Genomic DNA, 14,730 nt, shown 5'->3' on the forward strand with positions numbered 1-14,730 from the left:
TAACCAGTTTGATGTAAATGGTTCCAGAAAAGACTTAAGAGGAGAAAGAGAAGAGATCTTAAAAAGAGTGGGACTAGGGGCGGAGGGGATGGCTCAGTGATAGACTGTGTGCATCATGAGGTCCTGGGTTCAACCCCCAATACCTCCATTAAAATAATAATAATAAATAAACTTAATTGCCCCCCAAAAATAATTTAAAAAGTGAGACATTGTTATCACAGTTATTAAGGAATGGTTAGTTGTGATACAGGCAAAAGGTTTGTTGGTGGGGTGGAGAGTTCCTGAATTCTCTATGAACAGCTTTGCATGCAGAGAATTAGACTTATGTTGCTGGATGTCTTTATTTTTTCAATATGAAAGTAGTCATTGTTTATTAACTGACAAGATTACAAAAATATTGGTAGATACCCTAGTTCATCCTTTGAATAAGCCTGTTTTTCTGGCCTTCCCTGTTGCCAGCATCTCCACCTTCTATAAGATTGGTGGTCTTTTTCTTCATTTTCTTCCTAACTGACAAATACCAAGTGCTCCAGCAGGTGGGGTCTCAGTAATTACCTCCAAAGGATCTCAGGAATCCTTCCAATTCCCACTCTGGCTTCACTGCCACTCCCGTAATGCAAGCGGCCATAAACTCCAGGACGACTATGACATTTCCTGGTCCCTTTGCCTTACATTTTGCCACCTTCCAATAGAATGATGATTCTAAACAACAGATATGATCATGTCACTGCCCTGCCTTATTGTACTTCATCCTACAACAATTCTGTTACATACAGACATCTTTAGTTTACCTAAACATTTCACAAAATAAGGAATCTCCACTTATAAGTAAAAGCTGGCAATAAAACACATGCAAATGTAAGCAAAGTAAGATATTGAGTTAGATATAATTTGTCTCCCTGGTATTGGCTGCAGGGACTCATAGGTGAGGACAAAGAGGCATTATGGATCATGAAAAAAAAAAACCTCCAATAATTGGGACCTTCATAAGAGCTGACCAAAAGCCATGTAAACCAGCATAGCTACAGCAATCATCCCAGTTTCCCTTCCCCCAAATCAGTATAAGGAGACGGGTAATGGTAAGAAGTAAAGAATTATAGGAACCATTGACTCTGTGGGGACTTCAGCGTTGTTTATCATGACAACAATTACAACAACAACAGTACCTAACACTTATATAATTCTTCTCATGTACCAGACACTCTTCTAAGCACTTTTCATATACTAACTGAATTATTACTCATTACAACTCACAATACTAATATTAAGAAACTATGGAGTAGAGGGATTAAGTAGCTTGCCCCAAATCACACAGTAAATAGTGGAGATATAATTTTAACCAAGATATTCTGACTCCAGGGTTGGCACATGGTGAAAGTCAATTCGATCTCTTTCTCATGGATAAAAGGAAGAGCGTAGTTCCTTCCTCTTTTCAACCAAGTGGAGGTGGAGGCTATAAGAGAATTACATACAGAGAGAGGTCTGCAAGAAGGGAGCACTGGTGTTCAGTTCCTAGTTAGATTGCTGCTTATCCTGTTGATCCATAAGACACAGCAAGGTGAAGATAGAAACACAGTATATTCCACCTTTGCTATGGCAAGGATGAGTGAAGTTTCCTGTGAGTTAGGTGCACACCAGGCTGAGTTGCTGGTTCCTTTTCCAACATGACTTCACACAAAGTGAGGGGACTCTATAAGTAAATTGGCCTAGAATTGTACAAAATATACTTTAAATAAACCAAATTATAGAAATGATGGGCAAATTGAGATCAGGGATATCCTCCTACCTTGAAGAACTAGATAACTGGACAAATATATTAAACAACTACAAATGTTTTCAGACTCTGGACAATTGGTGACACAAGGATGTGATCCCTGAGAGAAGAGAAGCAATCAAGGTGAGCCCTATGACTGCTTTGGATTTTTTTTAATTGAAGTATAGTCAGTTTACAATGTTGTGTCAATTTCTGGTATACAGCATAATGTTTCAGTCATACATGTACATACATATGCTTTGGATTTTGACTAAAGTCATCCTATGAATGGTGGCATAGAGAGGAGGGGCAAGTTTGCCTTCCTGAGTTGACAAGACAGAGACTGGAGTTCTGGGTGGTAGAGGTGGCTGAAGTTTGTGAGGAAGAATACTAGAGATGAGGGATCAGTGTAGAAAAACATTCTCCCAAAATCTTTAAAAAGTTTCCCTTGAGCCTGTTGTTGTATATTAAGCTGCACATACATAAAGTGAAACTTCATGAAGCAGGGCAAAGAGTGACAAGTGAGTTACAAGCCACATACAAAATCATACACATATAGTATGATTACATTTATATTAAATATACATATAGGCAAATCCATAGAGACATGAAGCAAATTAATGATTTCCAAGGGCTAAAAGAGGGGAGAATTGGGAGTGAGTGCTTAAGGGGATTGGGGTTCCCTTTTGGGTTGATGAAAATATTCTGAAGCTAAATAGCTATAGTTGATAACTGTACAACACTGTAATTGTACTAAAAGACACTGAGTTCTACAATCAAAACTGGGTTAGAGGTGTGGCCAAGACAGCAGAGTAGGAAGACCTGAGCTTACCTCCTCCCACCAAAATTACAACTGTTCACAGAGCAGCCATCTACGATAACAACCTAAAGACTAGCAGAAAAGATTTTTTACAACTAAAGATTTAAAGAAGGAACCACAATGAGATAGGTAGGCAGGGCTGAGACATAATAAAGACCCACAGTCTTGGGTAAGTGACCCACGAACGGGAAGATAATCACAATTGCAGAGGTTGTCCCCAAGAAGTGAGAGGTCTAAGCCTCACATCAGACTCCCCAGTCTGGAGGTCCTGTACCAGGAAGGCAAGACCCCAGAAAGTCTGCTTTGAAAGGCAGTAGGGCTTGCGTATGGGGAAGTTGGAGGGCTGTAGGAAACAGAAACCCTGCTCTTAAAGTGAGCACACAAAATGTGACGTGCTCCAAGTCCTAGTGCAGAAGCAGTAATTTGAACGGTTCCAGAGTCAGACCTACTTGCTGATCTTGGAGAGCCTCCCAGAGAGGCAGGAGGCAACTGGGACCCACTCTGGGGCCATCGATTCTGGCAGCAGCCATTTTGGGGAGCTTCTTCTACCACAAGGACGCTGGTGCTAGCAAGCATCATTTATTGGAATCCTCCATCTAGCCTATTAGCAACAGAGGTCTACCCACCCACCAGCAGACTGGCACCAGCCTTGGGCCCCCCAGCTCCACAGCCAGCCACCTCAAGACCGAGCCCTGCCCATGAGCAGGTTTGCAGTCACAACACGAGGCAGGGCCTAGCAGCCAACTGAGCTGGGAGCCAACCCCATCTACCAATGTACCCAGAGTGGTCTGCCCCATCACAATAGAAGAGCCCACATCACCCACATAGCGGGCACCTCTGGAGCATACAGTTCTGTTGACCAGAAGGGAGTATGGTACTGGGCCCAATAGGACATCTCCTACATAAGGCTACTTCATCAAAATGAGGAAATGTAATCAACCTGCTTAATAGATAGAAATGAACACAGAGAATCAGGCAAAATGAGGAGATAGAGGAATATATTCCAAAAGGAAGAATAAGGCAAAACCCCAGAAAAAGAACTAAGCAAAGTGGAGATAAACAATCTACTTGATAAAGAGTTCAAGGAGATGGTCATAAAGCTACTCACTGAACTCAGAAGAATAATGGATGTGCACAGTGAGAACTTCAACAAAGAACTGGAAAATATAAAGAACCAAACAGAACTGAAGAATACAATAACTGAAATACAAAATGCAGTAGAAAGAATCAACAGAAGACTAGATGATACACAGGAATGGATCAGGAAACTGGAAGATGGAGTGGTAGAAATCACCCATGCTGAATAGAAAAAAGAATTTTTAAACAATGAGGATAGTTTAAGAGGCCTCTGGGACAATATCAAGTGCACTAACATTCACATTAAAGGGGTCCCATAAGGAGAAGAGAGAAGGAAAAAGACAGAGAACTTATTTGAAAAAAATAATGGCTGCAAACTTTCTTAACTTGAGGACGGAAATAGACATCCAGGTCCAGGAAGCATAGAGAGTCCCACCCAAGGTGAACCGAAAGAGGTCCAGATCAACACACATTATAATCAAACTGGCAAAATTAAAGACAGAATGAAAGGAATGAAATTCTGGCATACTACAACATAAATGAACCTTGAAGATGTTATGTTAAGTGAAATAAGCCAGGTACAAAAGGACAGATATTGTATGTTTCCATTTTCATGAGGTACCTAGAATAAGCAAATTTTTAGACATAGAAAGCAGAATAGTGGTTGGCAGAGACTGTGGGAGGGTAGGGAGGAATGGGAAGTTATTGTTTAATTGGTACAGAGTTTCAGTGTGGGAAGATGAAAAAGTTCTGAAGATGGATGGTGGTGATGGTTGCACAACTATGTACTTAATGCCATGAACTATACATTTAAAATGATTAAAGTGGTAAATTTTTTGTTATGTGTGTATTTTTATCATAATTAAAATATATATTTAAAAAATGAATCAGCAATCTTTGAATTAAAAGATATCTAAGAGACATATCAAGGGTAATGTGTGTGTGTTATTGGATCTTCATTTAAACAAATGTAAATTTAAAAAAAATGATATTTATTGGGCAAATGAAAACTTGAACATTGAACAGATATTTAATATTAAAAAGTTACTTTAGGTGTAGTAATATTGTGATTAAGTTTTAAAAGTTCTTATCTTTTAGAGACACATACTGAAATATCAACAGATGAAATTATATGTTGTCTGGAATTTGCTTCAAAATAATACAATAGGAAAAGAGAGGGTGGGAATAGAAAACAGACTGACCATGAACTGAAAATTATCATAGCTTAGTGGTGGGTACATGAGGTTGCATCATATTTTTCCAAATAACTTTTGAATATATTTGGAATATTCCATAAATTAAAAGTTTTTTTTAATACTATGACAAAATTTAAAAATCTAGCCCTGTGTGCTTTGAATGATTAGGGCTGGGTCTCAGAGGAGGACACTACACTGGTGAAAGATATACTCTCTCTGAGTAGGCCAAATACCCCTTCACATGAGGCCATTTGGAGAAAGCTAAAGGAAAGGGTGAACTATCAGGCCAATAGGAGCTAGGAGATAGCAATGGCCAGGTTGGCTTGAAATAGAGAAAGCCTAGAGGAGAAAAAAGATCTTGACCTGAGCTTCAGAACATCGGCAGGACCTACGAGTAGCGTGGGAAACAGAGGAGACCCATCTGACTGGACGCAGACCCAGTATACTTACTGCTGATTACTCTGGCCTGTCTTATGCTGTTTTGTGAGTAAAAGCACACTTAGTTCTCCTTTAGACGTGCTTAAGTCTCCTGATGGTGTCTATGATCTCAAAGCAGGTTCAATGCAAGCTCTTTATGACACAAAGTCAGAAAGTCTGTGCTCCAAATTCCCCCAAGGGTTTTCTCATTTATTTCTAGGTAATAGAATCTGAATTTCTCAACCTTTCTGTGTAGAATTCAGGCATTTGCAATTAAAACACGGGTGCCCCTTGAGCCCACAAATTCATTCCTAAGTATCCATCCTAAGCAAATAATCATGATGTTCACAAAATTTTAACTATGACAAAGTTATAGTAAATATGGATGATCAAGGTCTCCACCACACTGATATTCACCCAGTTAATTTTTCTTAGACATGAAGAAAACTTTGTTTTGCACTAAACGGAGTTGAGTGTGGATGCAGTATCCCAGATGATTAACTTTACTAAAGTTTGGCTGATGATTGTTAACTTTATTGCCATCACTCCTTTTACCCAAGACTGCTAATTGTCCCCAGTGACAATTTTCCCCATCTTCCTCTAAGTAACAGAATTTCCTTTCCCAATGTTTTAGAAGAACTCTTGATCGCTCAGCTAGAAATTAACATTCCCTAGCCTCCCTTGTATCCAAATACAGTATGGTTTTTGTTAGTTCTTCATAATGGAATATGAGCAGATGTAGAGCATCCAACTTCTGTATCACTTTTTAAAAGAGAATCGTTTGCCTACTACTTTCTCTTTCCTTCTTCCTGTATTCTAGAACTCAGATGAAGTATATAGGCAACATCTAGCAGATGGCAGAGCAACAGAATAAAAGGCACCTGACCTCATACAGCAGACGAATTTATCTGCCCAAAAGTCCCTTTCTATCTCTGGACTATTTTATATGACAGAAATACACTTCTCTCTTGTTTGAACCATTATATTTTGGGGGTTCTCTATATTACAGTGGCTTATCCTGTATCTTAAATAAACTTATGAAGGAAGTAATAGATTTTCCATGTGGAAAGGAAGGATTTTTTCCATATCACTTTTTTCTGACATGGAAAAATGAGGTTAAAATGAATTCATGGGGTGGCGAGTATAGCTCAGTGGTAGAGTGAATGCTTAGCATGCCCAGTTCCTGGCTGGGTTCAATCACCAGTACCTCCATAAAAAAAAAAAAAAGAATTCATGATATATTTGTGCATATATTCCCTAGTTTGTTATTTGCTATTTTTGTTTCTAGTAGTTTTTGGTTTTAATACTTATCATATAAGAATATTCAGAAATAAGGATTGATTATATTTTATTTATTACATTCTTTGTTTATATGTATATATATATGCATATAGATGTATATTAGAATCCCGTTGAGTATACTGTTTCTAGTTTACTTTTATGTTGTATAACATGTAATATGAAAAGTTTTCTTTATCATTAGATACACTTTCACAGTATATTTTTATTGTTTAACAGAAGCCAATTATGTGGATAGACAATTTGTTTAAGTCAAATAATATATACTTGCATATTTTTTTTTGTATCGTTTTGTTCTATTTGTTTCACTACAGTGAACATTTTTATGCTTAAATACTTCCACACACTTATGAATTTTTTCTGTAGAATAGAATATAAAAAAATTAATTGACTACATCAAATACTATGAATTTTTCTTTTAATAATTATTGTCAAATAGCTCTCCAGAAAGAATGTGCCAAATTACATACCCTCAATAGTGTGAGAATTTTTTTTAAGTTTAACAATTTACTATATGGAGAATGATGTAAGTTTGTTTTACATTTGGGGAATTTTTTAAATAGAGTAATTTATATGTGTATATATATATATATATATATACACACACACACACACATATATAAAAGTGCCCAAATCATAAATATGTAGTTCAGTTAAGTTCTACAAACTAAAGCCATTTAACAAACACTCAAAACAAAATGAAACAAAAAATCCAGAACATTACCAACACTGTAGAAACTTCACCCAAGGCTGCCACTACCCTGAATTCTAACATCATAGATAGTTCTGGCTATGTTTAAATTCATATAAACTCATACACATTACTCTTTTCACTCTGGCTTCTTTATCTCAATACTATCTTTGTGAGATCCATTCATACTATGTGTAGTTGTAATTTGTACATATTACTGCTGAATAAAATTCTACTGTGTAAATATGAAACTAACTCATACATTTTCCTGATGAAGAACATTTAGGTATTTGCTAATTTTTGGCAACTTAAAAAGTGCTATTATGAACATATGTGTAAATGGTGATTGGTAAACCAATGCACACATTTTTATTATGGGTATATCTAGAGTGAGAGTGCTGGGTCATAGGGTGTACATGTATTTACCTTTATACATTCTGTCAAGTTTAGATATTCTGTGGTACTACCACAGTTTTCTAAAGTGGTAGTACCAGTTCTGTTTGTACTCATGAAACACTTGATGTTTTTCGTCTTTATTATTTTAGACATTCTGGGTAGCGTTTAGTGGTATCAGTTTTAGTTTTAATTTGCATTTCTCTGCAAACTAATGAAGTTGAGCATATTTTCACAAACTTATTAGATACTTGGATATTCTGTTTTTTGAACTACTAATTTAAGGTGTTTGCCCATTTTTCTGTTGGAATGTCTGTCTTTTTCTTATTCATTTATACATTATACATACAAATCATTTCTCACATATATGTGTTCCAAAAATCTTCTACTAGTTTGTGGCTTGGTTCCTTATTCTTTTAACAGTGTCTTTGGTGAGCAGGAGGTTCTGATGTTAATACAGTGCAATTTATAATCTCTTTTATCCTTTGTAATTAGTCTTTTTTGTATCCTCTTTAAGAACACTGCCTTCTCCCAAGTCATGAAGATGATTTCCTGTGTATTTTGCATTAAAATGACATTTTTACCTTTTCCATTTAGAGTCCCATTGGGAGTTTATTTTTGTGTTATTTTTGTGTATTACTTAAGGTGGAGTTAACAGATATTTTCATGGATATTTAACTGATCTGCTATGATTAAAAAAAAAAAACCTTTCTCCTCTTCATTGCACTGTCATCTTTGTCAATCAAGTGACGATATGTATGTTTCACAGTTCCGTGTGTGTGTAGATATGCATATGTGTTAATATTTGACACAATGTCATATTATTTATTCACTATAGCATTGTATTAAGTTTGGTATCTAGTACGAAGTGTTAAAGCGCTCTTCTTGAAGGTTGTCTTGGCTATATTTGACTCTTTCTTTGCATTTTTGTATACATAATTGGAATCTGCTGGTCAACAAAAAAATAACCTGCTGAGATTTTTATATGGATTCCTTTGAACTTAGATCGATTTGTGAATAATTGACTTTAAAGTATTGAGTCTTCCAATACATATTTCTACACTTATTTAGATCCTTAATGTTTCTAAAAATTATTTTATAATTTTCAATGTAGAGGTCTTACAAGTATTTAATTAGATGTATTCCTAGATATTTGATTTTTTAATCACCTTTATTGGGGTATAATTTAGATACAATATGATATACACATTTTAACTATACAATTCAATGATTTCAACAAATTTATTTGCCAGTGAAGTCACCACTCCATCGAGAGAGAACATTTCCCTCAGCTGAGAAAGTTCTGTTATGCCCTTCTACAGTCAGAAAAATCATAACCTTCAAGTCAGGCAAACAATGATCCTTTTAAATTTATATCAATGTAATTTAGTTTTGCCTTTTCTAGAACTTTATATAAGTGGAATCATGCAGAATGAACTCTTTTGTGTCTGATAGCTTTTCCTGAGTATAGTATTTTTTGAAGTGCATCCCTGTTACTGCTTGTGCCAGTAGTTTGTTCCTTCTTACTGCTTAGTAGTATTCTAATGCATAAACACATCACAATCTGTTTGTCTATTGATTTCTTGATGGACATTTGAATTGTATCCACTTTGGAGCTATCATTAATGAAACTGCTGTGAACATTCCCATGCAAATATTTTTGAGGAAATACGTTTTAAATTCTGTTAGGGATAATTCTTAAGAGTGGAATTTATGGAATATTTAACTTTTCAAGAAAATGTCAAGAAGTCTTTCAAGGTGGTTGAACTTCTGACCAGCAATGAATGAGAGTTCCAGTTGTTCCATGTCCTCAAAAATACTTTGGATTGTCAGATTTTTTAATTTTAGCTATTGGGATGGGTGTACAGTGATATTCATACTGAGTTTTTTTTTTTTTTACATTTTTCTGACAATTAATGAGATTGAGCATCATTCCATGGGCTCATTGGTAATTTGTATATGTACTTTTGTGAAACTCTTATTCAAATCTTTGATCATTTTTAAATTGCAGTTTGCCTTCTTATTTTGAAATTTAAGAGCTCTTTATATATTGTTTGGATACAAACACTTTGTTACACATTTTATAAGTATTTTCTCCCAGCTTCTTGCTTTCTTTTCTTAACCATATCTTTCAAAGAGCAGAAGTTTTTAATTTTGATAAATCCAATGTCTATATACACTCCACAGCTACACTACCTTGTACACTACATTGTAAGTCTGGAAATTAGATAATGCAATTCTCCAGATTTGTGGTTTTCTTTTCAAAATACTTTGTCTATTATAGGTTCTTTGCATTTCCATAAAAGTTTGGAGGTAAGTTTGTCAATTTATACAGACATCTGCTGTCCTTTTGATTTTGACTGCACTGAGTTTATAGATCAATTTGGAGAGAATTAATATCTTGACAGTACTGAATTTCTTGATCTAGAATAATGGTTTATTTTCACATTTATTTTGATCTTCAGTGCTTTCAGCAGTTTTGTAGTTTCAGTGTGTAAGTTTTCTATGTTTCCTTACATTTATTCCTAAATATTTCATGTTTTTGGAAGCTATCATACATTTCATACACACACACACACACATACACACACACACACGCACACAATTTCGATTTCCAATTTTTCATTGCTAGCCTACAGGAACAGAATTTAGTTTTTGTGTATCTATCTACAACTACAACTGTACTAAATTAAATTTTTAGTCCTGTAGTAGGTTTATTGTTAGCTCCCTTAAAATTCTATAAATACATGACCATGCGACTTGCAAATAAAGACATGGTTATTGCCTTTTGAACCAGAAATTTGTGAAGGCATTTCTGTTGTTCTAGTTTTTAAAAACAAACAAGACTCTATGGCACTACACATTTACTGGCTCACCTCATGTAAGGGCCTCATATATCTAGGGGCCCCTCACAAGAGGAGCCATCAGCTGCCCTGTCCTTTTCCAAATTCTAAAAACGTAGCTGCCTGTAGTCTATATTTATATAATGACTTAGCAAGAGAGACAGGTGGTTGGGTTTTTTTTCTCCCAACTTTATTCCTGTTTTGCAAATAAAAATAATTATTTATTTCCTTTTTTTAAAAAAAGTACATTGACTGTTTTAGTTTAAAATAAAAGGAATAAAACAGAGAGACATTAAGAATTTTTTTAAATCCACCCTCCCGGGCTCTTCCGGACACGTTTCTTCTATGCATTTTAGTGGAGGGAAAATGGAGAGCATTGGTAGCAGAAAGGACAGCAGGTGGAAGGAGGCGGATCCTGGGCGCAGAGGAGGGGAAAGACAAGTCCCCAGAGAAGTGGGAACGGCTAACGGCCCTCCGAGAAGATACTGCCTTTCCGTGGCAGGCAGAGAAAAGCCCGGGAACCCACGAGGCCTGCCGGTGCCCTGAGAAGGGACCCGGGGGCCGGGGAGGTAGGGGGGGCGAATGGGGGCAGGCGGGGGGGGGCGGCGGGCGGGGGCGGGGCAGGCGGGGGCGTGGTCGCTCGCGGTGACGAAGGCCCCACGTGACTGGCCGGCGCCGACTCGCACGCCCCTCGCCTCAGAGTTGACCGTCACTCGCTGCCTGTTGGTCCCTGTTCCCGGTGGCCCTGAGGGAGTGCGGGCCGGGGGCGGCCCCCAAGAGTAGGAGGCGGAGAGGCAGCAGGTAAGGGACCTGGAGGGGGTCCCCGGGAAGGGTCTCCGGAGGTGGCGCGGGCGAACGGACGCGGCTCGCGGACCGTCCCCCGGGGTCCGGCTGCCTCGGGGCGGAGACCGCAGCCCCCACGGCCCCGGCGGCCTGGCGTTCGGCCGCAGAAAGCCGTAGGCCTGCCCGGGGATGGGGGCGGGCTGGACGGCCCTGCGGCGACGACCCCTCGCGAACACCTGCCTCCCGCTGCACCGCGAGCCTTTCCGACACCCCCGCCCCGCCCCCGTTCTTCTCGGTGGGGAAAATGGTGGTCGGAGTCGGGGTTGGGGGTGGCCGAGGGTGGGGGCGCGGGCGGCCCGGGTTGGGGGCGCACGGCCGGGAGGGGGCCGAGCTCCCGGCTGCGGCAGCCCCCTGCCCTACCCTCCGACCCCGGCCCTCTGCAGGTCTGCGGGCCTAAGTGTCGCGGCGGCGCACTCGTGGCGAGCATCGGGAGAAGCAGGAGACAGCAAGGATAGGCCCAGGTCGGTGCGGGGGACAGCGGGGGAAGGAGGGGGTAGGGAACGGGTGGAAAACCCCGAGACCCCAAATGCTGCCCCCACCCAACCCCGTCCTCCATTTTGGTGCCTGCAGAGGCCTGGGCATGGATCGGCAGGGAAAATGGTGGGTTTTGGGTGAGGGAGGGGGGAGAGCTCGGACTGTCGGCCCCCTACCGGGCGTAGGGAGCCTCTCAGGTGGGAAAATGAAAATGTGAAAAGCCGTTGACATCCGGGGCTCCTTATCTTGAGAAGTGCGTAGTAGGGCCTCTGTCCTCGGTGCTGATCGGTCCACCAAGAAAATAGTCCCTTCTCTTGTCTGTTGTCTCCTAGGAGCGATGGCGTCCAAAGAGGAACAGATGCTGAAAAATATTAACATGGAAAACACCAATGAGGAAAATGAAAAAACAGATGAAAAGGAACAAGATGCTAATAAAGGAGAGCCATTGGCCCTCCCTTTGAAAGCTGGTGAATATCGTGTACCTAGAGGAAATCGTAGGCGGTTCCGTGTTAGGCAGCCCATCCTGCAGTATAGATGGGACATGACTCAGAGGGTTGGAGAGCCACAGGCAAGGATGAGAGAAGAGAATATGGAGAGGATTGGGGAGGAGGTGAGACAGCTGATGGAAAAGCTGAGGGAAAAGCAGTTGAGTCATAGTCTGAGGGCAGTTAGCACTGATCCCCCTCACCATGACCATCATGATGAGTTTTGCCTTATGCCTTGAATCCTGATGTTTTCCCTGAAGTTGATAGGGAAACACACCTGCTTCCTAAACTTACATGTTCGTGATGTATCTTTGTTGTAAGCCTTTTGATGTTACTTGTTTCTTGTGGGTCTCCTCTTACCAGCTTCTAATTGTTGTTTTTGACCCAATCCATAAATTTCTGTCAGCAGGAGAGTTTTATCTATTGCATGAAGAGATGTTCATTATATATTGTGATGTTAATAAAACAGTTTAAAAAAGCATTCTCTTTTTTCTTAAAGTCATATATATTTTATATATGAACACCATCTAAAATATATAAAGTAAAAATTAAGGTATCTATGATAGAATTATCAATAATTTTTCTTATCTCTATTTTCTCATTTTTTCAAAACTGAACAAGTATTACTTAAAGAGCTTGATCACCTGATGAAATCATTGTGAGCACTTACTAAACACTTTCTAAGCACTTGTGACAGAATCTCGGTTTCAGCTTTCCTCGATCTCTTATTTAGAAGTATAAACCTAATGATGAGACATAATCTCTTTAAAAATCAGTTTATCAGCAAGATGAAGATAATCACCTCCCAGGGCTTCTGTGTGCACTTGATGAGGCAATAAATTTGTGAGCTTTATTTAAGCTCTTATTCCCACTGGCATATGCATAATCTGACCCTTTAGATATTACCTTCAGCTATTTGGGGAAGTTCTCCCAGGTCTTTCCTATACTCACAAGTCCAATAGACAAAGGTGTTACTTCCATTCCCCTGCTGCTGTGCCCCATTCCCATCCTTTCCCTGGGCTGTTGATGTTCAGGAATAAAGGTGAGAAAGTCCCACTTACTTCTCTGGAATTCTCAATGAATTGAATCCTCACTCTGTTCTATAAACTGGATAAATCCTGTCTCCCTGTTTAGCTTCACAGAAAGACCTTGTTTGTCTAGTTCTTTATTAGTTGTTATTCTTTATCAAGAAATCTCCCCAGTTCATTAGACTGTATAAAATATGTGAGGGAAAAGCTCACTTAAAATTTGAGGCAGTCCCTCCTCACACCACTTTCCCAACCTGATGAATGCAAAAAAAATTCTATATTGAGTTGGATACCAGGAGATTGTGTCAGTGGATGCCCAAATGTGGAGATCTTTACGAGAACCTATTGGAGGACTACTGGGTTTAAGTGTCCCAATAGGACTTGGGAAATAAAGTTGCTTTGCAATGTGCTAAGTAGGTGAAATACATATTAGGTATGAAGAGAGTCTTCTGTGGAAATAAACTTCAAAGTTAGGATTCTAGAATAAGTTGGCAAACCAGCCCATGAGCCAAATCTGGCCTACTGCTTATTTTTTTTGAGCTAAATAAATTTTACGTTTTTTAGTGGTTGTAAAAGATCAAGAATATTTTGTGATGTAAAAATTACATGAAATTCAAAATCTGGTGTCCATAAAGTTTTACTGAAAAGCAGCCATATTTATTAATTTACACATTGTCCGTGGCTGGTTTTGGATTACAGGGCAGAACTGAGTAGTTGTGAAAGAAATGATATGTCCTGCCTGCAAAGCCCACATATTTATTATCTGGTCATAACAGAAAAAGTTTGCCAACCTCTGCTCTAGAATATAACATCACAGTAGCCCTTATGAAACCAAAGGGAAAAGTGGATAGGCAGATGAAAATATCATGTAACAGAACAAACAGACTTCATGAATCAGATTCCTAATCAATTCCAAAACCCTCCCTCCTCCAGGTGCTCGAGACACAAGACACGTTTGTCCAAGACAGAAGTTTATAAAGAGAAAGGCTAGAGTTGAAAAGACAGAAAAACTGATGAACAGAGATGCTTGTGACCTACCAGACTTCTCACTCTCGGTTGCCAATGTTAGCACAAGCTTCTATAGAAAACACACATTCTGACTTTATTGGCCTAAAGATATTCAGTATTTCCTTCATGAAGAGAAATTATAAGCTCATGTGTGAATCCTTGGCATATCTTGATAGAAGATAAGACATGCATATTCCCAGAAAAAATGTACATCTCCTCCATGTACAGGCAGATCCAAGATACCCTGTCAACCTCAGAGAAGGATGAGTTTAAAATTCTAGTCTCTGGACAGAATGCTTTCTGCTAAACAGCTTCCCTTGGTTCTTAACAGAGTGTCTGGATCTGAAATGGCATCTGAGGGAGTAGTATGTGAGTGGTCAGGCTCCATGTAACAAGCTCAGGC

At 39.1% G+C, this 14,730-nt stretch overlaps 1 protein-coding gene across 1 annotated transcript; it reads left to right on the top strand.

Annotated features, from left to right (window-relative positions):
• Positions 1–11,171: 11,171 nt before the first annotated feature.
• Positions 11,172–12,772, top strand: LOC105102088 (protein BEX2). Its single transcript, XM_031446677.2, has 3 exons — positions 11,172–11,290; positions 11,716–11,793; positions 12,139–12,772. The coding sequence occupies exon 3, from the start codon at positions 12,144–12,146 to the stop codon at positions 12,528–12,530; it is 387 nt and encodes a 128-aa protein (XP_031302537.1). The 5' UTR covers positions 11,172–11,290; positions 11,716–11,793; positions 12,139–12,143; the 3' UTR covers positions 12,531–12,772.
• The last annotated feature ends 1,958 nt before the right edge of the window (positions 12,773–14,730 follow it).

The sequence above is a fragment of the Camelus dromedarius genome, chromosome X (assembly GCF_036321535.1).
Source record: "Camelus dromedarius isolate mCamDro1 chromosome X, mCamDro1.pat, whole genome shotgun sequence".
In the NCBI taxonomy this organism is placed as follows: Eukaryota; Metazoa; Chordata; class Mammalia; order Artiodactyla; family Camelidae; genus Camelus; species Camelus dromedarius.